Source organism: Argentina silus, assembly GCF_951799395.1.
Source record: "Argentina silus genome assembly, chromosome: 2".
Lineage (NCBI taxonomy): Eukaryota > Metazoa > Chordata > Actinopteri > Argentiniformes > Argentinidae > Argentina > Argentina silus.
This window is the reverse complement of record NC_139656.1, coordinates 5,484,132-5,508,499: the sequence shown is the minus strand read 5'-3', so window position 1 is coordinate 5,508,499 and position 24,368 is coordinate 5,484,132. Positions and strand designations below refer to the sequence as shown.

The following is a 24,368-nucleotide window of genomic DNA, read 5'->3' as shown; positions in this document are numbered from 1 at the left end:
ATAGCTTGCCCCACAATCATTCCACTTTATGAATTTTCAATGCTAACAAATCCATCTGCGTGCACTATAGCCTTCCTCTCTCTCTCCCAGGGGGATTCTCTCTATTGAAGACCCCCCAATCTCTCATTTCCCCTGGAGAAGAGGGTAGATGGGGCCAAGTCTCTAGATATGGGATTCTCCACCATTCCCATAAAAAGAACAGAGGCCTTTTGGAGCATGTAATTTCAGCAGCCATACGCTGGCCATCTGTGAGTGTGATTTGGCTAGTGTAGGCCACAGCTGTCTAATAGCAGTATCAAATATGTAGTCAAATGTCAAGGAGGCGACCTGCCAATCCTGAAAGAAGGAAGAGCAATGGCCATGACTTCAATACCAGATTGAAATTTCCAATCATAAAATACCATTTATATTTCAAAGGATACCCGAATAGCCTTTTTCATATGCTCAGACGCATACAGACTGTTTTTTTATGGATGGAGTCAACTATGATATCCATTGCGATGACATGCGATGTATATTCAACAAGTGATCTTGCTAATATTGTATCACTAATCTGATCTGTGCTGTGCAGTGAATGATCAGCATTGGACTTTTAACAAGATCAAGTAAACCTATTTGAGATCTACCTCCTGACACTGAACTACCTGCCTGAGATACCAGCATTTACCAAATACATACTACCTGCCCCAGATATTGGCATTTACCAAATACATACACAACAATGCATAGGATATGAATAACATTTAATAATAAACCTAAAGGACATGAAGGCCTGCATACTTGTGAAAACTAAGCCTGATCAGAAATCCTAGAGGCCAAACATTCAATAAACAAGAGGAAAATGGTGCCATCTAGGGTCACAACCACAGCATTACACCTGCAATACCAATGATGATGGCATTCGCAAGAAGTGCATAAAAAAAATAATTTAAAAAAAGTATTACCAGTGACAATTTATTGGGTAACTTTGCACACAGCGGGGCGAACATATGTATACAACTCCACTGATTCAATACCAACTCTTTGGAACACAATTGATACTCACAGACATCTTACAGAGAACAGTCCAAGACAGGACTGGTAAAGCAGGGCTGATCTATTGGTTTATTAAGTGCTTTATTCTCTGATCATTATAAACCAGTACATCAGTGAGCCTTCATTTTAAGTGGGACAGCTATGCTGGTCTCCTTGCAGGCGACAGTGGTTTCTAGTGCTCCCAGACTGCTGGGTGGCTGGGTGGGTGGGTGGGCGGGCGGGCGGGCGGGTGAGAGGCTTTACTGGGTGATGCCGATGACCCCGCAGGCCATGCGTGCTCCTGCGTTGCCAGTTTTCAGGCTCTCCTCGTTGCCTCCTTTCCCCAGGTCGTCAGCCTTCTCATGGATCTGGAGACGGGAGAGAGCGTGTGGTTACAAAACCACGGCAGTTTAGATGGCGGACGGCTAGCCTTTTGGTTCACCTCATCTCATGAACATGGAAAGAGCTTCATCTAATAAGGATGGTAAAAAGAGGGCTTCGTCTATAGAGTGTATGCCCTGCAGTTACTGGCATCACTATAACAGAAGGCAACATCTCAGACGGGTCTAGGAGCCTCATTGCTAGTGCAAGTAGCACGGAATGGTAATTCCTAATTCTTTAATTACCTTCACAGTTTGGATTTTCCTATTCGACACACTAAGTTAAGTTGCAAAGCGTCACACACAGCAACAGAGTTCGGGATGCATGACCGTAGTTGAAGAGGAGAAGTACAAATGACAACTGCATAACACTCACCACCATCGTTCTGCCGATGATGGAGCGGGGTCCGGTGAGGGTGAGCTGTTTGTCCTTGATGTTGATCTTAGCCATGTTGTCTGCTCCTGCAGTGACGTTCCCCAGGTCCCCAACGTGCCTGGGGACAAGCAGGAACATGCCATGTCAGACGGGAGAATGGGTAAAGGACTGTCAGGGTACAGGGAAATTGGGAGAGACCATCTGAGGTAAGTATCCCTGGCAGACATTAGCCTTGGTGTGAGACTGGCGCTGCCCATAGTCTTATACCAGCCACATGTCTTACAACGCGACATACAGTACATCCAGCTCTACCACCGGTTCCCCACGAGGTTGCTGTCTCTCCCCCCTTCTTTACATCATGTACACTAATGAGTGTCACAGCAACTATGAGAACAGACACATCTTAAAGTTGGCTGATGATTCCGTAATTATTAGCCTCCTTGAAGGGGAGAAACAGGATCATGGGCCGGGGGTGGATGATTTTGTGGCTTGGTGCGATGAGTCTTTCCTCCATCTTAATGTGTCAAAAACGAAAGACATGAACATTGATTTCAGGAAGTCACCACCAAGCCCACTGCCAACTGTTATTACAAGGTGTTGACCTAATGGATAGCTATAAATATGTGGGTATTGTTCTTGATAACAAACTGTTTTGAATCCCATGTTGACCCTACCTCTAAAAAGGTGGAGCAAAGACTTTTTTTCCTGAGAAAAATTAACTCTTAATGTTTCTACTGAGATGATGACTCTTCTACAGAAGTTTCATTTAATCTGTTCAAACATCCTGTATTACTGCTTGGTTTGGTAACCTAATTCTGTCCATTAGGAACACACTTGGAGGACTTAGGAGGACTAAAATATTTCATGTTTCCTTTATCCCAAGTGCTATTGATATGCTTAATGGAAAATAGCATTTTAGCTGTATTCCTTGTACTACCCCAGCACATTTTGCACACTTGCACTTTTTGTACTTGGTATGAATTTCCATTTCTCTGAACTAGCTCTGTGATTTATTGTGTTAATGTTGTTGTGATGTTGTCCTTTTTGTATTCTGTCTTTGTGAACCCTGGCTGCAAAGCTCATTTCCCCTAGCGGATAATAAAGAAGCCTTGGACCTTGAACCTACGAGAGCCTTGAGGCCTGGCATGTAAAGGTCACAGGATGTAAAGTCCCTGGAAAAAGGTATCATGAGACCAAAGGCCATTGACTGGCTGTCAGTTACGGTCAAACAAACCACATGACACAACCAGGACTAGGGTTCAAACCTCAGACCATTTCACTGGATTGGTTCTGCTAGAAATCGGTTGGTTCAGCCAACATAGGAGTAGTTGTCTATAGTCAACGCATAGCCTACATGAAGTAGACGTCACGTGTGAAGAGCCGGATTCACGGTCTAGGAGGTGATTAGGGTTTGAGCCGTGGAAATACACCATAAAAACAAACAAAACCAGTGTTTCTAGCCAGGAGCCAATCTTACACAGTGACTCAAAAGGAGGCAGCCACCATTTGGGAAATCCTGCTCTATGATCAGCCTCGGGACCAGACTCACCTGACTTCATCAGTTGGTCCTCCATGGGTCTTGTTTTCGGGGTTGAAGTGAGGACCAGCACTGATGCAGCCTGGAAAGACACAAGAGGGTCATTAACACATTGTATCCACTCACAGCAGTGGGGTATAGTGGGCTTTTTTTGCACTAGTCAAGTAATTACAAGTAACTATTTATGTGGTGACTGCTATACCGTATGACATTTAGCCTAAACAGTAATTGAAACTTTACATCCCATGTAGAGCTTGACAAACTAAACAGTTGGATAGCATAATATGATAGCTTAAGAAGCATCACACGCTGCATTCATAATAATATAACTTGTCTCATGTCCTATAGCCTATAGGCGATCATTTGTCTATAAAATGTTGATTTAGTTACATTATGAGACTATGCTCTGGAAATCCTAATTCCGCTTGCTTCTTTTTGAGAAGGCAGCGGTAACGGCACCACAGACTCTGAGGACCCGCTCTATCCGTTGCACCTGGTCCTGCGCTGCGTTTGTCACCGCCAGATTGAGGATGTGACCAAAACAGTTGAGCCATGGCTAATTCTGGGCCCTGATGGCAGCTGCAATGTTAGCAGCATTGTCAGACGTTATGGCCGAGAGATTATTAGCATCTAATTTCCAATCCATAAGTGAGCACGGACTGCATCAACAGTGTTGTCCACCGTGTGGTTTTCTGGAAAAAAGCTAGTCTGTTGGCATTTTGACCGTAGTTTCCAGACGGGTGTGGCAAAGTGGACGCTTAATGACACATACGGCAGCACCTGATACAGATATCTCATCCATGCAACCGTTAATGGGTGTGTCAGTTTCAGGTGCCAGTGTAGATTAGTTCCCATTAGTGTTCCAATCTCCGTCTGTCACATTTTTCAGGAAAATACTGCCAACAACCTCGTCCAAATCTGCAGGCTCTCTTTTATCGTCAGGTCGGAATCTGAAATGCTATCTTTTACAGACCAAGTTATTAGAAGTAGTCATTTTTCTCCTTCTTTAACCTAAAAAAAAAAAGTTACCCTCCTGAAGGTGAAATATAGTGATTCTTTCTTCGACCACGTTGGCAGCGGTGCTGTTACATTGTGAATTTACAAACAGCGTTCATTTGGCAGTTTGATAGATAATGGAGCAGAAATGTTATGATGGTATTGAAAAGCACAGCGTGGGCATCTTCAAATCCTGCTGGATACCGTATTAGTTAGACCGCCCAACCCTATAGGCAACATGTTCATTCCTGAAGACTGTGTGGTGTTCAGTCAAATGCTCACCATTAGTATTGTCTCCAAACACGTGGACATGGAAACCATGTTCTCCAGGAGCCAGTCCTGAGATCTCTCCCGTCAGCTTCACTGGAGCATTGTCAACCTGACAGAGAGAGACATACAAGGGTTACTTAACACGCTGGCAGAGGTGGAGAGACACAGTTCGATGAAAGAAGCTACAACAGGGCAGAGTCAAATGGGCCAAGGCTGCAATGACTCAGCAAAACGGTGGTCACTTGGTTTGGAGGCTGAATGCTTATGAATTCGCATTCGTTTTATTCGAGTCTGTGCATAGCACATAAGCCAAACTCGCACGACTTTATGCAACAGGCGTTATTTTTTTATTATATATATCTATGTATAGATATATAGATATATATATAACCAGTGCGTGGGTGGGTTTTTTTTTTTGTTAAGATTGTGGGTCCAGCAAACAGAATGCATTGACTTAAATGTATCATTAACACTGAAGGGCCGTATAAATGTGGCCAATGTCACCACGCAAACCACGCAGTACTACGTCGCTTGCACCTTGAATGAAACCGGCGAGAGCTCGATAGCACTTAGCTAGCTAGAGTGGTCATCTAACAACGTAAGCAACTATTTCAGCTAGCTAGGTTGCAAAGTCTTGAAAAATAGCTATCTAGCAAAGTCTGCAGAAACAGCATAACATGTGATCCCTGTCGAACTAACTCCACTTGGATCAGCTAATAGCTGGCTGGTTTGTTGACACTTTCTAGTTAAACCAAATTTGTGAATGAACGTTAGCTGGCTAACATTTGCTAGCTTCGTTATCTCATCGCGGCCCTGTCACACAAGTGTGGCAAAGCTGCGATCGAGAATAACCTAAATAAACGAATTAATCTCCCTGACAAACCAGATACTTTACCTCCTCCTGCTCAAAGAATACGGTCCCGGTGACTTCTCCGGTGCCTTTCAACACGCACACTGCTTTCAGCACCATTTCCGCAACTTCAATGTGTCAGTTTTGAATCCTGCTGGATGGAAAGAGAGCTCAAGTGCAACCTACTTGCAAGTGTTTTTTTTTGTATTTGTGTTCAGTGAACGATCATAGTGGAACTCCGCCCCCCTACCTCGTGTGTATGCATATGAGGATTTCTTCAAAATAAAAACGCCCACGTTAAACTTGTATAAGCGTTTAAAAATAGTTAATATGCATAAAGGAACCACAAATATTATTTTAACGTATCTCTGGAAATATTATTAAAATGTTTAATCCTCCTAATGTAGAAGGGTTTGTAATTATTCTAACATCCTAATTACCCTGATGAAAGACTGCTGAACTGCATAGGGTTACACACATGATTAACTTTACACAAATATTTTCCCAAGGCTAAACTTGATATTTACTATCTATTTACTCAGCAGCACTTCTAGAATATGGATCAAGCGTGTTTCAACCATGAGCAGTGTTGGGCCACAATAAAAAGTCATCAATACATGGTTGAAACTCACTTGATTCATATTGTTAGTGTTGCTGCGTAGATTGGTATGAAAAACCCAGTTCAGCCTTCGAAAAATATTTGTGTACAGATCGTTATCTGATGGAGCTGTATGGCCACAGTAAAAAGCCATCAACACTTAGTATGACACCGCTCATGATTCAGATTCACTTGGGTTTGATTCTATAAGTGTTGCTGAGTAGATTGGTGGTAAATATAAAGTATAGCCTTGTAAAAATATGTGTGTACAGTCCGTTATATGTGCCCGATGCAGTCCAAACAGGGCACATTGCACTTTATGGCCACAGTAAAAAATCCATCAACACTTTGTTAGACACCTCTCATGGTTAAAACCCACTTGATCCATTTTCTTGACGCGTTGATGAGTAGATTGGTAGTAAATAGCAAGTTTAGCCTTGGAATAACATTTGTATACAGTCTATTATGCCATATGTAAAATTACTTGTAATTGCACGAATATGCAAATTATAAAGACCATGTATATTGTTTACGTAATATTTCCCTTTTTCATGAAAAATATAAAAACATATTGTGATCCCATTCCCATGATTTCCAGTGATCACTTACCTGGCGCTTTTATTTTGAAGTCGCGAAAACGAAACCGGAAGTCTTAACCCGAACCCTAATTTATCACGTTAGTGAACGCGGACTTCACAAATTGCTATTATTATTATTCAAATATTTATTTATTATTCTAATAGTGCTAATAACATCCCTAACTGACCATTGACCACACATGAACATTTAGCAAACCAACTGTGAGACTACGAATGTGTTATCAGATAAAAAGTAATACGTGTGAAATAGTGGTTAAAAATTACATCATACACCAAACTGCAAATAACATCCCTGACCACACATGAACATGTTGCAAACCCCACTGTACAGACTACGAATAAATGATTAGATTAAAAAACAATACGTGTTAAATAGTGGTTACAAATATCGATAGATAGCTATCATGTTTCAAGACGAGAAGCTACATCTGAAACTGTGGATATTTTTAAGAGAGACCATACCTTTTTAACCGTGCTTTTATTTAGGGTGTTTTATAGTGCTTTAGTATGTTAGTCATGTATTTTATCCTGTTTTATTGCTGGCCTTAGTCATTATTTTAGCTCATTCCTTTTATTACATTTGAGGTTTAATTCACCATGCAGTCCTCACATGTTGTCTTCATACTTTGATTTTAATATTTTGCCTTTATTTGTTTCTTATTTTCTGTGAAGTCCATTGTGTTACCTTCATGTATGAACTGTGCTGTATAAATACAGTTTGATGCAGACATCTCAGATTGTGAGAGGTGGTGCAGCTGTAGGTACATTATACACCATTGGCCTATTTTCTGATCCTACCAATCTTACAATCTTAACCACGAGCCAGCTTTTCTGGGAGAAGACAGACTGAACTAAACAACAATTGCATGTTCTTTGTTAATTGGCACTGACAGATAACAGAGCTGAACATTATGCCAAAACATGTTATATACACAGTCCACTCATATACCATACACAAAGCCTGAACACTAAAAGATTCGATACCACATGACTCTGGAGATCCAGATCAGATTATGCATGGAGAGACAGCAGTTAAATGAGTGTGAACAAACAAAATCAAGCGTGCTTTGTGAGAAATGAACAGATACAAAAGTGATATAAAGTGATGAAGGTTAACCACTCAATCCTAATAAAGGAACACTATTGCAATGGATGTAAATACTCTAAGGAAATCAAGAGGAAAATTATTTTGATACGAAAATAGTTTATTAAAAACAATTCCCTATGGCTGAAATATTGGAGAAGATTACATTTTCATGTGTTCTGCTTTTTAACTTAAACGTTTAAAAAAAACCATCTTATTTCCTTAGCATTGTAAACATCTTGAGTTAACATTACAGCAAAAAGGGCCTTTTTTTTTCTTGAATGAGTCCATTAGTTTTTGTCTTTGAAACAAGACTGGGGTAATATAAAAGACCATTATTATTACCCCTCAGAATCAACACATACGTCTTGAGTGGTAAAAAGCATATATACAGCATACAGTCTAATACTCATTTTTATGATTTGCACTTGGTTTTTCTTCGTGTTTAAAAACAACATTCCAGCTCCAAAGTGGGGTGTGGTGACCGAGGACAAGCCGACAAGTCAGATAAAAACATTTCGCCTCAGTCCGTTCAGTTACAGTATAATGCCTTCAAGTGACATGTATGAGTGTGTGTCGAGGACTATTACATTTCGCATCTGTCAATTTCAGGGAACTGAAACTCAATGAAAGAATTTTCATAATCCTCTCTGCATGAATGGCACATAGAAATGGATGAATTTAACTTTCTGCTGAATTGACTGAAGTGAGATGGAATTGATCCCAACGATGGTCTGCGTCGTCTACAACCGTGACCCGATTCCCTCAAAACACTACATTTCCCAACCTCCTTCTCCTTGACTACTGGGCATGAAGGACAGATTTCCATCTTCACCGTATCTATCAGGTCCTCTCTGCAGAGAGGTCATGAATAACAAGGAGAGAAGGCTTTTGGAGGACAGACTCAGACAGAGTAGGTGGAGGGTGTCCTTAACCACTAGCACAGTATCACAGTGTTTCCATCCCCCTGATGGTTAGGACTGGGGATAGGGTAACTTGATCCTTGGGTCTATGGCTAAGGGTGACTTCTACCTCAAGCACTAGGGAGCCGCCAGCCTATGACTCTGCCTCTGCTTCTGCCTGCTGTGTTTTCTCTGTGGGTTCAGTGTTGGCCGAGGGATCGGGTAGCGGTGGATCTGTAGCAGTCACTTCGGAGGGAAGGGCCGAGGGTTTGGATTCCTCCTTCTGTTGGAGAGGTTCTTCGGAATCTTTGCTGGGTTCTTTACTAGATTTGGTGGAAACAACGGGTGTAGTGGGTTGTTCTGTGCTGTCAGAGTTCTGCAATTTGTCCGTGCTCTCTGGTTCCTCTCCCCTCTCTCCCCTTCGATCGTCCCTGTCCCACCGCGTGCTCCTCTCTCTGTCTCTGGGCCTTTCTGATCGCTTCGGTCTGTCCACCTCTCCTCCATCTCCTCCTCTCCCCCTCTCTCTCTCTCCTCCTTCGCTCCTCCCTCGTTCTCGCTCTCCTCCTTCGTTCCTCCCTCGTTCTCTCTCTCCTCCCTCCCCCCTCCCTCGCTCCCTCTCTCCTCCCTCCACCCTCCCACGATCACGCTCTCCTCCCTCTCCCCTTCCTCCCTCCCCCCTCCCACGCTCTCTCTCTCCTCCCTCTCCCCTCCCTCGACCCCTCTCTCCTCCCTCTCCCCTCCCTCGATCCCTATCTCCTCCCTCTCCCCTTCCTCGTTCCCTCTCTCCCTCTGGACTGCTGCGTCTGTCTCTCCAGTCCCGTCGGTCTCTGTCTCTATCTCTGTCCCTCTCTCTCTCCCATCCTCCTCCTCCTCCTCCTCTCTGCTCACCCCCCTCCTCCTGCCAGCCTCCAAACCGATCCCTTCCATCCAACCTCTCACCCGCCCCCCCTCCTCCTCCTCCTCCTCCTCTTCCCCCGTCACCAAACGGCCGCCTGCCTCCCCCAAACCTGTCCCAGTCCCTCTCCGGGTCTCGGTCCCTGAATCCAGGCCTCTCGCTCCTGAAGGGCATGCCCTCCATCTCCTCAGGTCCCTCTGGTCCTCGGGGAGCTCCGGGTCTCAGGAAGGGGGGAGGAGGGCCAGGGAGAGGCCCATGGTGAGGGAAGGGACCCCTCATGGAGTGGGGAGGGGGCATTCCAAACCCCCCTGGGGATGGGGGTTCGTGGTGCATCATTTGAGGGTGGGGTCCTCTGTGCATCATCTGGGGGGGCATAGGAGGCATGTTGGGGTGTGGAGGCCGCAGGGGATGGGGGGGAGGGAAGCGCTGCATGTGTGGAGGAGGAAGGACGGGAGGACGCTGAAGGGGGATCATACCGGGCCGAGCCCCAAGAAGACCACCCGATGGTGGTTGCATGTTCCCCGGTGGACCACCAACCTGGTTACCTGAGAGGAAAACACAAGTTTGAAAGTAGTCCTGAAACACTGTTGCACTAGTCAATCAAACATTGTCATTACTACAAAATATGAGTTTCTGCTCATTGTTTGGTAGTCCAAGTGTTTAACCTGATTTTACTAGGTAGGTTGATTGGGAACATATTCACAACAACAACAACCTAGTTGGCCATGGTAGTATGAATGGCTTGATTTGCTATTTCAGCCAGGACCATCAGGGTTAACACTCTGCTCATGCAATATATGCCATATTGACCACGGAGGCCTGAAACGGTTTGTATCTGTGACCCCTGGTGCTGGACTGACCCATAGCGTTCATCTGGGGTGGTATCGGCCCCTGGTTGCTGTAGAGGTTATGCCCCTCAGGGCCTTCACTGTTGTTCCTGGGGCCCAGTCCTGCTGGATCCAGAGAAGGGTCCTCTATCCCCCCTGCAGAGGGAGGAGGGGGGCCCAGAGGCATGCCACCAGGGGGAGGGAAACCTGCCACAGGACCAGGAGAGAGAGAGAGAGAGAGAGAGAGAGAGAGACAACATTAGAGAGATGGATGAAGACAGACGGACACAGAGAGAGAGAGAGAACGGGAGAGAGATTGCGTGAGAGAAAGACATGCAGACAGACTCAGACACAGTGTTTTATAGGGGACTAACAGATGAATCACCAGGTGAATCTTTACCTGGTGGCATCTGCATGGGGTTGAAGCCTGGTCTCATGAAGTGGGGAGGTGGAAGGACACCAGGAGGGAAGGAGGGGGGAGGGATGCCCATGGGACCGTGGAAGCCTGGGTTCTGGAGAGAACCCACACCCCCCATAGGCTGCACTGGGGGAACCTGGGGGAAAGGGGGGGAACAACAGAGTCTACTGTCAGAAGAGTGCAGAGTACAAGCTCTCCTGTGAAAGCTGTGGTAATAGGGTCCCGCCTAGCTGACTCCATATTGTGTATTATTCATCTAATCCTTTCAGTAGGAAGGCTTAAGGCTGGGTTTAGTGATAAAGACAGCATTCACCTGTACAGGAGTGGTCACTGGAGTCTCCTCTGCCTGCGGCGGCTCAGAGCGGCCATTTTGTGCCAACTCCTCTTGTTGCTCCAGGTTATTCTTGACACCCCTCCATTCTGTGGAAACAAGACAAAGTGTGAGCCAATATGTTAGCAATAGTGAGCCAATGTGTTAGTGTGTGTGTGTGTCTTTACCTGGTGAGAGAGTGTCCGTGTCCAGCACTCCGCCCTCGCTGAGTCCTTCGAGCTGGTCCTGTTTGATCTTGGACCAGGGGATGTATGTAACCCCCAGCTCCACGTCCCAGTACTGCTTATACTCTGTCTTGATGCCTTTATTCAACGCCCACGCAATCTGAGGGCAGGGGAGTTACACAGACACACTCACTCTATTTATCTTATCTTGCTCTCATTTGAAATAACGACCTTCGGACCACGCAAATTCAATTCCTTTACACGTCTGCCAATGGCCACCGTTGGTAGTAAGTAGGCTTCTTACCTTTATGGTTTTCTGGTTGACTTTGAAGGAACCGCGGCTGAGTTTCTGCAGGGCTCTGAAGGCATCCTGCCTGTGCACCATGACGATATAGGCACAGCCGCGTGGAGGAATCATCTGAACCGAAGAGGGGAGAAAGGAGAGGGGGAAGGAGGAGGGTATTAGTACAGTATGGAGGCAGCACCATGTCCTGCTAATAACATGTATATAATAAGCTGTACGGAAGAGAGGAGGTTGAAGTGAACCAGATAAACTCACGTTGATGGAGTCGATCTGGCCAAACTCCTCCAGTAGACAAGCCACGTCTTGCTGCTGAGTCCTCTTATCCAGCTGACCAACCCATAGAGTCGTACTACACACTGAGAGAGAGAGAGAGATAGATAGAGAGAGAAAAACCGAAGGTGACAGATGGATGTAAGAAATATGGCAGAAAACCAATCAAGCTATTACCATATTGCTAGCCTCTTTTCCCTGGCGATGTATCTCAGACACAACGCCTGTTAGTCTTATATGGGCATTCTGAGATGGAGCAAAAATAAATAAATTACTCAATGTGATTGGATCTTCTTCGAAAACACAGAGGACGAAATTCTATTGAGCCTGATAAAGCTCCTCCCCCCACCCCCACAGAGTTGTTTATTGAAGCTAGCTAGTCAGTTAGGCTTAAGCAAACTAAAAAGCATATTTGAAGTTTTTAATTTCAAAACAGGATGTGCTTTCTTGTGATATCTGATTGGTGCTTACGACCTGTCGGCAATTTCATCTTGAACATCCAACGGCCCACCCAATTTTGACTGCTCAGTAACCATTGAACAAGCTATGTTTGACAAACTCTGGAGTGTGGAGCGCTCAAAAGTCTGTCGCCGAGAGAACAGACAGATGAAAAAAACCTGGGGGGGGGGGGGGGGTGGGGGGGTGAGTGGTTGATTTGGGACAGGGAAAGAGATGTCTCACCGCTCAATGTTTCAGCCTTGGGCTGTGGGAGGCCTTTCTGCCTTCGTTCCCTCTCTTTCTCTCTGTCCTTCTCTCGCTCCTTCCGTTCCTGGGAGCGGGGGGAGTGGTGGCGGCGGTCTCTGGAACGCGAGCGAGACCGCCTGTGTCGGGACCGCCGTGTGCGAGAGTTGGACCGCGACCTCCTCCTCTTAGGGGACCTGCAGAGGAACGCAAACCTCACTGTACCGTAACTCGGAAAGCACAGAGACTGCAAGCAATAGTTACCCGCCCAAATCAATGAGCGGGAAATCTCATCTTTAACCTTATTTAGATGGGACAGACTGTAGAACGGTGCCAATCTTTCCCATCCAGGTTGGATGCAGGCCTGGTCAGATGTCAGATCCTTACCTGGAGCCTGAGCGGGACCTCCTGCCGTCAGGCTGATGTCTCCCTTCATTCATGGACGGAGGGTCCAATTCCATACACACATCCTGGGGAGGACGAGACATTCATGTGATAAGCATCATCTAAAAACATTCCAAATGGTACATCCAATATGGCCGCAGTCAATCACCCACGGGGCATCGCTTTAAACTGGAAAGTACGTTTTACTTCTCCAGGTTCCAATGGTCCCTCACCTGCTGTTGCTGGGCCATGTGCTGGCTGAAGGCCTCGTTGTGGGTGGGGTATCCTCCTGGATACCCTGGTGGTCCAGCTGAGCCAGGCAGAGGCTGACCTGGGTGTCCCTGCCCCAGAGGAGGCATCATCCCTGGGTACACCTGCCCTGGCAGCAGCCCGTACCCCTGGAGTTGGCCGTTGGGAGGAAGAGACATCTGGTAGAGAAACCATGGGCAGTTAGGAATGTGTGTGTGTGTGTGTGTGTGTGTGTGTGTGTGTGAGAGAGAGAGAGAGGAGAGAAAGAGGTTGAGATTATAGGTGCATCTGTGTGCAGAATATATTACCTGGTGTGAGGGGTCCTGTGCCATGCCCATCATATGAGACTGAAAGTGGTCCATGTGCTGGGGGAAGGCTGGTGGCTGCTGTGTACTATCAGCACAACACACACACACACACACACACACACACACACACACACACACACACAATCATTAGATTATAGTACACTGAAAACATTGAAACACAGATGAATCAGAGACAGGGGCATGGTTTCTTACAAAGGGGGCTGAGCAGAGGATGTGTCATCCTTCTTGGCCTCGTCTCCTGCCTCTGGCTCATCATCGTAGTCAAAGCGGTCCAGCAGAGTCTAGAGGAAACAGCAGGGGAGGTTCAGACACATATCAAATATCATACCAAATCTAAATGCAGACTGTGTGGGAAGTGTTACCAAACTTCCCCCAGCTTCAACGCCTGACTAAAACATCCCCGTTCACCCATGCTGGACAGGGAGGGACTCCCACTCGGCCAGAGATAATAAGAAGGGACTCACTGCCACCTTGTCAAAGGCCGTCTTCTGCTGGATGGGTAGGGTGGGCTGGGTGGGGAGGGGGAGATGCTGGGCAGCCGTGCCCATGCCAGGGGTTAGATTCTGGGACTGGAGATGGGGATGAGGATGTGTCTGGGCTTGGAGGTGGTGAAGGTGGGCTGGGGATGGGGTGTGGGGCTGGGGCTTTCCTGGCTGCTGCTGGAAGGTCTGAAGCATCTGTTGGAGCTGGAGAGAGAGAGAGAGAGAGAGAGAGAGAGAGAGTTAGAAAGCAATGAGAGATTGAGGGGACCAGGGATGAATAGCATCATAACACTAGCCAAATTGTATTCATATGTATGAATACAACACCACAACCCCCCTGGACCACCCACCCACCCACCCCCACATACCCACACACTCACACACACACACACACACACCTGTTGCCCCTGTGAGGACTGGAAAAGCTGTGCTACAGCAGCAAAGGCATCAGAGTTCTGCAGCTGAGGGACGGCAGCCACTATGGAGTTAGCTGTTACTGCAGCAACAGGCCCCTTCACTGGAGAGGGGGGAGAACCTGGGAGGAGAGGGACACTGTGAGCAGAGGGACGCACGCGCACACGCACACACACACACGCGCACACACACACACACACACACATACCTGGGTCTGGGTCGTCTGTATCTGTGTAACCTGCAGTACTGCTGGATCCAGCAGCCATGTCTAAGAGAGGCTGTATAACCTCAATCTTAAACACTCCGTTCTTCTGCCACAGGTTCAACACACGCACAATCTTACTCTAGACAGAGGGGGGGGGGTGGGGGGGGGGGGGGTGAAGAAGGGAGAGAGGGAAGGTTAAGAGAAGAGGGGGGATAATGAGAGAGTGGGAGATAGGGAAAGAAAGAGGAAGGTTTAGTCAAGTACCACCCTGACATTTTCTTCATATAGAGCTTTATACAAATACATTTGTCACGCATTGTTTAAAACCCCGACCATGACCTACATCATTAAAGACCAAACAGTAAGTAAGAAGAACCTTGAGAGGAACCAGATCCTCCATCACAAGTGACTCTTCTAAAGGCCATTTGGTCCTCATCCAGGTCTAAATAATTTACACCATGACTTCTTCATCACCACCACCACCACCATTATGGCCTTACCCGGTCCTCCATGGGACACAGACAGAGGTTCTCAAACGTCCCTGTGATGTTTTTGGTGAATCTTGGGCCAAACACATCTTTGTCTGCGCCAAACTGGTGTCGAGACTGTCTGACGATGGAGTCCACCACGTACAGGCCAGGGACCTTGAACTCTGGCTTACACTAGACCGGAGGAGAGAAGAGACACAATAAGCGCTCAGAGCAACACAGCTCCCACGCTCGGAGAAGGTGGCCAGAGAAACCAGAGGATCCTAGCCGCACGTTTGACACGTTCTCAGGTAGCTAGAGAATTGACAGCAATGCGCCCCGCAATGTAGGGTAGTATCACCTGTCTAAAGTTTGAGTTGGAGAGATGAGATGTTGCTCCTTACCTTTTTGACAAACTTCTCGACAATCTGGACAACGTGCTTGTACAACTGGGGACGAGGAAAGAGAGGCTAGGTTACATTTTTAGCGACTGGTGTGAGCTGTTGACTTGCTGAGATGTCAGACACGGATCAATACTGTACCAGGGGTTGCATTAGTTTTCAAAAGTCTTCTAAACAACGGGTGCAGGAACATGTTTTTATCACTATGACTCCAGGCTATACTCGTGACCATGACTTGCTCAGTGTAGGTCGTTGGACCATAATATTGGTATTGCTAAAACATGTGATTATGTTTTCTTCAATAGTGGCCTTTGTAAACATGTATTTCACCAATACACCAATCAGAGGTGAGGGTCAGCCTCAGACAGGCAGAGACATAGAGTGTGGTTTGGAGGATGGGTAAGACGTTTCGTATAATCGCAGCAAGCCTATTTTCATAGAAGAAGTAGGAACTTGACATTGAATCTCATGGTCAATACACCTGCATCACACTTGATTTGTTTACGTTTACAGAATGCCTCACACTTTATGTTTTGCATTTACACACTTTATGTTTTGCATTTACAATGCTGTACATGTGTCATTGTGGTCACACACCCACACATACTGGACACACACACACAAACACTCACTTACCTTCATAGCTTTAATGGCTGATTTAGTGATGGCGATCATCTTCGCCCGAGAAATTGGGGGCTTCATGTCCATTAATGCAAACAACTTGCAAGAGAAATGTAGGAAATAGAGGTATTGACAGAGACAGAGAGAGAAAGAGTGAAAAACAGAAGGTGAGAGAGAGCAGTCATCAGCAAGTGTTTACCCATCAAGTATGCATATACCCTCTCTGCACTCAACTGACCTTTTCCACCCAGACCAAATGGGAACTCCAGCTGCTGTCTAGTAACACTAATGCACCTGTTCATAAATGTAGGGTCGGGATCCCATGTTGGGTCCCTTGATTTCAAAAAGGGGTCCCCTGAGAAAATTAAACTAACCTCTATGATTTGGTAGATAAGACACACATTTTTTTTTATTTTGTATGAAGACAAACTGTGTGTTACACCTGTAGCATATATTTCAGTGTTTTCACATCCAACCAATTAGAGCATTTTTTAGGCGACAAGCAATTTGAAATCAGGAGGTCCTGACCCCAAGTTTGGGAACTGCAGGCCTAACCCTACTGCCATAGTGCATCCCAACTCTGGTCCATCAGCAAGCTGTACGTTATGCCCTGGTCCAGAGCTAGTACATTCACTCTTCCCTCCATCTCTCTCTACCTCTAGCACAGTGCCAAACACGATCACCCTTCTACAACTGTCCGTGATCAGGACTATAATTGATGCAATCAGCAACAGGGTGAAGGTATTCACTCGATTGACTAACCAGTACAGGCTATACAGCAATAAAAAACAACTTTCATTAATTGCTGGCTATCCATCAACATTCTTGTAAGGACAGCCATACTTCCTGAAAAAAAAAAAGAGTTGGCAAGGTACCTCTATTGACAGTAGTGGCAGTAGTCCAGGCCCGAATGTGCTGCTAGCAAGATGTGCCAGCTAAAGCTAACTAGCCATCCCCCATTATCATCTCGTTGTTTACTAGCTAGCAGCCAGTGGCCATTACCCCCAATAGCTAGCTTTCTGTGCATGGGACGTTTAAATAGATAGCTAGCCAGCTACTACTGTACCAACTCCGACTTATTCTGCAGCAATAACCCATTTAGATGTTATTCTCCCTGAATCGCTATCTTACGTTAGCTCGCTAGCTACCACAGGCAGGTGACGCAAGGACTTAGCTAGCAAAGCTCAGCTAGCTGGCTGGTTAGCCAGAGATAGTTTGAGTTGCCACATCAATAAGGCCAACCTCGACCATTTCTAGCGACACATATTCTACACATCGGAGTATTAGCTGAACAACTCTGCCTTGTTTTGGACACCCCACAGCTGGCTAGGCCTATGCGACTGAATACATCTGGGTGAGGGGCCTCCTCGCCCGCATCCAGGACAACTGCGAGACTGGTGCCCGTCACACGACGGTCCCTTTGCAGGCGAATTCTCCTCTCTGTGGGCGCCCTTCGGGCATGCTTACCTCATGGTTAAAAGCGTTGACGGCGTCCATGATTGCCCGATCAAGCTACCGCTTCCCTTGGCAGCCAATTCCCCGGTTAATGTTTTGTTTATTCCCGAAAGGGCCGGTCTAACATGTCCGCTACCAGTGGATCTCTCACAGGCGGACGGCGGGTATGAAGCGAGGCAGGATGGGATTGGAAGTGAGGTTTCATTATTTGGCCACATGATGGCGATCTTGTAGTATGATTTCCACCGTGTCCCTGAGTTGAACCAAAGGGTTGAACTTGAGGAGAACTATAGGCTACAAAGTAACATTTGATATTGTTTCTCGGAGGTACAATGTTACCTATAGTTCTCAAGTGTTACAAGTACAAGTAACTGACAACGTGTATCTTATATTGTTTGGGGTTTTGATATGTATTCTAATGACATTAATTAATGTATAATGGAGGGCAGCAGGTGCTGTGACATTTTGGACAAAATCAAATATTTTTATCAGCCAATATGATCTGCAGTGGAAATCATCTGCAACATGCTATTTCATAATAGCCCCACTGTGACTGCAAGTACCACTTGACGTGGACGGATTTAGCTGGTGTACTCATTCATAACTTATTGAAGTGTTTATGATTGTAATACTAATATCTTGCCAACAGATGGTGTTACAATTTCATTTGATATACCCCACCAGTGTACTCCGTCTGTCTAGACCTCATGGTCGAATAAACAAAGCACGTATCGCACATGTGCTGAGGTGACAATAATGCAGGGAATCATATTTTATTCACCTCTTATTCACAGCATGGATATTGATGTTGATCCTCAATTCATCTAGAGACTAGTTAGTTACTGAAGTTTGTATTCGTTTGCAAAACATGAGGAAAGATTGCTTTTTTCTCAAACCCCGATGTATTGCAAGCCTAAAATATCTGAATGTTGGATGACACTTACCAAGACAAAAGAGTCTCGCTTTGTCAAGGGTGCACTATGTATGTGTTCAGTGTCATTCATCTGTTGCTCAGATGAAACAGATTATCTTTCTCTGTCAATGGGAAGACCTTCAAAGGGGTGCCGCTTAAGACTGTTTTCCATAAAAGAAAATGTACATGATAATCAAGAGAGAGAGGGGGGGGGGCGTTTATTTATGAAATCTGATGCAACTGGGTATGCATATGAGAGTAAAGCATTGAGGTATGGGGCAGAAACAAAGAACAGTGTACAATAAGTATATGGTGTATGGTGTTATTGAGGCTATGAGAATGTATTGTTGTACGTCGCTTTGGATAAAGGCGTCTGCTAAATGCCATAAATCTAAATGTAAATGAGACATTCTGCAGACAATAAAATGGGGGATAATGTGCCAGTCTGTTCTCAATTCTCTTGAGATGTTACTACTTTAATCAGAAAAACATATCAGTCAGAAAAGAACATGCACCTGTGTATGCTTTAGGATGTCATTATTGGTAGCATACAGAGTGGGCTCGTTTGCGTTAAGACGCATGAATGGGAGATGGATAGGCGCAGCGCGGAAACCTTTATGCAAGTGTTCCATCCCATTTGACAATTTATCTTTGCTTAAAATCAATAGACCGATAGTCAAAGTCCATGTAGCCGTCTTAAACTATCAAAAATCGCCTACAGTTACCGAGAGAATAGTCCTCTCGTTCTGTCATTTGCTCCCTCTTTGCTGTCACCGTGGTAAGGTCTTTGTTATAGCCCTGATGTATAGGAGGTGAGAACAGCATGGTGGGGGGCGGGGTTTGGTGCTCCAACTGGGGTGGTGAGGAGGGGGGGTCCCGCCGCCGCCGGCGCTGATAGGATTACAACTCATCCCGTTCACAGTTCTCAGAAACAAGAAACGCCCACTCAGACAACCGGGAAAGTCGCTTCAAACCGACCAACACGCTGTACATTCAACAGACTAGCCAGTATTCACGAAGGGGAAGGAGCGCGCTGTAGGACAGAACTTTTAATGAGCGAGAGCATCACTTTCATTGATTCTCATAAGGACACAACAGGCACAATTCGTTTAATGACTATATTTTTCGCGACTTATGGCAATGTTTTCAAGTCAATTTGCCTACTTTAGTCTTGGTGAGACTTCTGAAACCGTTATATAAACTAATTGATGCACGTTAGTCCACGAGAAGCTGTAAGAAACTGCTGAGTGAGCGCACTGCAAGCTGACGCTTTGGATGAACAGGTGGCGCGGGCTCCGGTTTCTGTTAAGTATTTGTCATTAGGACAAGGGACAGAACCAGAAGGAGCTTACGTCCATGTACGTTACTTACTGGACTGATCGCATTTAAAGCACGCAGAGGTGAGCGAGAACGGTCACCGTAACCTGTTTGAAACGTACATTAGGGCTATAGGAACAGTGTAGTGAGTTTGACAGGGACGGGTATGCCAGCCGCTGACAGCGACATGGTGGTCGACAGTTCATACGGGGTTAAAGCCCCGGTTCCTACCGGTAACGAAAATATCATACCAGCGTCCCTTGGCAGTCCAGCCAGCGACATCCTACGGAACTTTTATCACACCAAACGGGTTGGGAACTATCTAATAGGCAGGAAACTTGGAGAGGGATCCTTCGCCAAAGTTCGAGAGGGGCTTCATGCGATGACTGGGGAAAAGGTATGGTTATTGGCTTTTTTTCTTTTAGACAAAGTTTTGTTCATTGATATGCCTGGTACTTTTGGAAACATTTGTTACTTCAGTAGATCGCGGTCTAGCGTGGGGGAAAAATGGGCTACAATAAAATAATAGCAATAATAATAATAACACATTTGCTTATGTTTATTGTTGGTGTTTCAATATTGGAATGTTCATTTTTAGGTCATGATGATCAGTCCCTAATTGCACATTTTCACATTGTACATAACTTGACAACATGAACATCACTACTTTAACATGAACATCACTTGATAGGCTAATATATATTTAACACACGCTGAGATACACATTTTCTTTTGACTTTTCGAGGAAATATGACACATGGCATCTCGGATGGATTAGGATTACTTACCTAACACACATTACTCATGTCTATTCGATAACAGAGGCTTATTGAGGTGTGTAATAATCAGCTACTTACTACAGAGAAAGTGATCGACACCATTCAGACACAGCCAGCAGTCTTATTAATGGGGCCCTATGGTGCCAGGTGTGGACGGCGAACCAGCACAGTGGGGATATACACTCTCAAGCCAAGCTCTACTGTCAATATTTGCGTGTGTGTGTGTTTTACTTTTACCATGTGTTGGATGGTGGCTGTGTGCTCAGAGTGTCTCTTCACTATCACTGTTGAGAGGCAGACTGAGTCTGCCTCATCTAGTGGTGATCTCACCTCAGTGTGTGTGTGTGTGTGTGTGTGTGTGTGTGTGTGTGTGTGTGTGTGTGATAGGGGAAGAAAGCAAACAGCCCAGCCTATGAGAGACCAGAGTGGGTACTTATATATGAAATCATGTGTTTGATAAATGGTCTCATTGTGATTCATCCAGCGCAGGGCTTTGATATGGGCTACCATTGGCCACTGGTTGCCTTTGTCTCACTGGGCTTGTTTTTTGAGGAGTAGCCAATACATTTGCATATGGGAAAAACAAGTGTGTGTGTGTGTGCCCTAAAATTCCTATTTAGCATATTAAGGATTAGCTCAGCTCGGCCCCCCTGTACCCCCTTTCACTGTTGCTGTGGAGAGGAGAGAAAACGCTCCTCTCTACCCTCCTTCCCTCGTTCTCTTTGTGAGGATGATGCAAACGCTGGCAATCACACACAGTGAAGCATAGCGCAGCGCCGCTCCCTGGCTCTCTGGGTCCTACAGCATCTTATCGGCATGGCTGTGAGAGACAGAGGGGGGTGGGGGGTGGGGGGAGGCAGTGAGAATGGACAGGCAAGGGCAGGAAAGATAGGGGGGGGGGGGGGGGGGACAGTGAGGTTTATGGGGAGCAAAGAAATCAAATGGGCATCACTGGGAAAGACTGTAAATGAGAAAAGAGAGGGTGGGGGGTTGGGGTCAGTGACTGGGGGGCACGGGGGGGGGCATGGAGATCATACAGTTATGGTTGGGCAAATAAATAGAGGGCAATTGGGGGGGGGGGCAGTGGGAAGAGAGCACATGCTGTATGGATGTGTTTTGATTTAACGTATGTAACCCACTTTTCCCCTGCACCCCCTTTTGTCTGTGTGAGGGGAGCAGGATAAACATGTCCTTCAGAAGCCCCCCGGCAAAATGACCCCCCCTCCCCCTCAGTCTCTCCCCAGTCTCTCCCCATCCCCCCTCCTCATATATAGGCCTACTGTACATACATACACTGCTCCCCATCCCCCCAATACACACACAGCACCCCCCCCCTCTCTCATCGACACGCTCAGCCATAAACAGAAGTCATCTATTGTGACAGGTTGGCACACACACACTTTCACTGATATCAGATGGGTATGAGAGGTTACTCCTTGAAATTACAGGGGGGGGGGGGCAGGGCAAGGACGAGAAGATAAGGGTCCCACACAGTGGACCCCCCCTCCCTCCTCTGTTCTGACACCCCCCACTATGCCCCCTACTGTTTCAGTGATGGATGTGGTTATTAGCTCTATTGGGGGCATGCGACTGTTTCAATGGCCTCTTGTAGAGGTGGTTTGTGAAGCATGGCAGGCAACCTCTTGAACTCACATTGTATGGTGAAGAGGAGCGGCATGTAGGTGTGCGGGAAGAAATTCAAGCGAATTTTCAAGCGAAATTCAAGGGATTGTGTGTGAATTTCTTTGGTATAGCATAGGGCAGATGAGTGGTGTGTGCCTTGGAATGGGGGGTGTGTGTGTGTGTGTGTGAGAGAGAGAGAGAGAGAGAGAGGGGGGGGTGTTTAATTGTATGAATGGGGGTTAGCTAGATTAGATGTGTGACTAATGTGAAGTTTTTGTGAGCGTCTTGGCAGATTAAGAAGAGAAACGCAGACAGACAGATGAATCTGGGACAGAGAAGAGGGTGTCCTAACTTCCATCCATCTGTTTGATAATCTGCTCTCTGTTTGATTGCTTTGAGAGGTCCTAATTTAGGTTGCCTGGGTCCCTTGCGTACGCTTGTCCTCAGCGCACGCGCGCGCGCACGTGTGTGTGTGTGTGTGTGTTTGTTCAGCATTACAGGTTTGCAGCATCTATGTGGCAAATGGGGGGCATTAACAGGCCATTTGGCCTCTCTTCCTCCAAAGTGAGAGAGAGAAACGTTTGCTTTTCACTCAATTTATGACAGTCCAGTAACCCCCCCCCCCACACACACATACACACACACACACACAAACTCACACCCTTCCCCCATGCAAGACCTAGGGCCCCTGTGTTACAGTGCTGTGTTGCTCCTCATAGGCAGCAGCTGTGGTAGGAGACGCCAGTACAGGCTCTTGTACAGCAGAAGTGGAGACAACCTACCCTCTCACCTGTTACCCTAGACAGGACTGGTCTTGCCCCTCTCTCTCTCTCTCTCTCTCTTTCATGCTTTCTCTCGAAGCCACAGCAGTGTTCTATTCTCCATGGATATAGATGTTAAGAATATCACATCTCACAGAGTTCAGAAGTCAAGCTGTCCTGTCTAGACTGACATATTTCTCTCTCCATTTCTCCTTCCATCTGTACCTCAATCCCTCCCCTACTCTATCCCTCCTATCCTCCCTCCCCTCTCTCCTCTCTTCTCTCCCTCCATCCCTGCTCTCCCCCCCCCCCCCCAGGTGGCAGTGAAGGTGATAGACAAACGCAAGGCCAAAAAGGACTCCTATGTGACCAAGAACCTGCGGAGGGAGGGCCACATCCAGCAGATGATCCGCCACCCGAACATCACTCAGCTGCTCGACATCCTGGAGACAGAGAACAGCTATTACCTGGTGATGGAGCTGTGTCCCGGGGGGAACCTCATGAACCGCATCTATGACAAGAAACGCCTGGACGAGAGAGAGACCCAGAAATACGTCCGCCAGCTGGTTATGGCTGTGGAGCATCTGCACAGGGCAGGAGTGGTACACAGGTGAGAAGAATGCACATACACATATATACATACATACATACATACATACATACACACAAACACACACACAGACAGAGACATCTACACACACACACACACACACACACAGTCGTCTTCTGATGTCATCAATTAGTTTTGGTCAACAAAGGATCAGCATATGCCATCTGTACTCAAAGGGTTAATAAAGCTTAGGTCTGGTTGTAGGTTAAAACTGACTTTAGCAGAATCTCAAACATGATCCTCTTTACGTGTGTGTGGTTTAGCCCTCATTGTAGACATGAACGTAAATCTGTAAGTAAGAGCATTTACTCAATGACTGGAGTGTAATGTTGGACCATTGAACTGTTTGAGAGTAGTACAAACTGACGTATCTTTCTATGAGACAGGATTTGACTAATGCTGGCTTACCATCCACACTACAATGCTTTTAAGTTTAGGGGATCAGTGTACCGAGTAATGCAGTCTACATTAATTCTTCCTGCTTTTCAGCTTGAAGATAAAACACATTCAACATAAACAGCACAAAACATGTCAATTCATAAATCATTCATACTGTTTTCATACTGACATTTTCTTTTCAATGATTGCTTTTGGGATAAAGAAAGAAAGTTAGTATTATCTATACTGTTCAATGCAATCATACTGTGTGTATTTAGCTTCGATAAAGCAGAAAATCCCTAGAGGAGAGAATCATTGTTGTTCAGCTAGTGACATGGGAACAGAAGGTGTTTGTGTAGAGAGGGCCGATGTAGATACTATATAACATGATTACTGGGGGGACATTGGAGACACACAATAGACCCTGAAATCAGCTAGCATGACCCACATTAGCTGTGTGTGTGTGTGTGTGTGTGTGTGTGTG

The 24,368-nt window shown here is 46.1% G+C and overlaps 3 protein-coding genes across 3 annotated transcripts in view; 1 reads left to right on the top strand and 2 right to left on the bottom strand.

The window, feature by feature from the left end:
- Positions 1–940: 940 nt before the first annotated feature.
- On the bottom strand, positions 941–5,626 carry sod1 (superoxide dismutase 1, soluble). Its single transcript, XM_083690297.1, has 5 exons — positions 5,469–5,626; positions 4,586–4,682; positions 3,320–3,389; positions 1,771–1,888; positions 941–1,382 (listed from the first exon to the last, which is right to left on the bottom strand). The coding sequence occupies exons 1-5, from the start codon at positions 5,541–5,543 to the stop codon at positions 1,275–1,277; spliced, it is 468 nt and encodes a 155-aa protein (XP_083546423.1). The 5' UTR covers positions 5,544–5,626; the 3' UTR covers positions 941–1,274.
- Positions 5,627–8,849: 3,223 nt separating this feature from the next.
- Positions 8,850–17,656, bottom strand: scaf4a (SR-related CTD-associated factor 4a; the record flags this gene model as incomplete). Its single annotated transcript, XM_083694704.1, has 20 exons — positions 17,516–17,656; positions 16,064–16,147; positions 15,431–15,475; positions 15,060–15,221; positions 14,563–14,698; positions 14,339–14,475; positions 13,923–14,144; positions 13,651–13,739; positions 13,438–13,522; positions 13,114–13,308; positions 12,884–12,966; positions 12,497–12,693; positions 11,801–11,901; positions 11,546–11,659; positions 11,245–11,401; positions 11,060–11,166; positions 10,729–10,882; positions 10,362–10,535; positions 9,324–10,046; positions 8,850–8,929 (listed from the first exon to the last, which is right to left on the bottom strand). Exons 1-20 carry the CDS (start codon positions 17,543–17,545, stop codon positions 8,850–8,852), a joined length of 3,075 nt encoding a protein of 1,024 aa, XP_083550830.1. The 5' UTR covers positions 17,546–17,656.
- A 1,925-nt stretch (positions 17,657–19,581) lies between these two features.
- hunk (hormonally up-regulated Neu-associated kinase) overlaps positions 19,582–24,368 on the top strand; it is a 13,126-nt gene continuing 8,339 nt past the window's right edge. The window contains exons 1-2 of the mRNA XM_083696419.1: positions 19,582–20,130; positions 23,214–23,506. Of these exons, the coding sequence (XP_083552545.1) occupies positions 19,900–20,130; positions 23,214–23,506 (524 nt within the window). The 5' untranslated portion in view covers positions 19,582–19,899. The remainder of the gene's footprint in view (positions 20,131–23,213; positions 23,507–24,368) is intronic.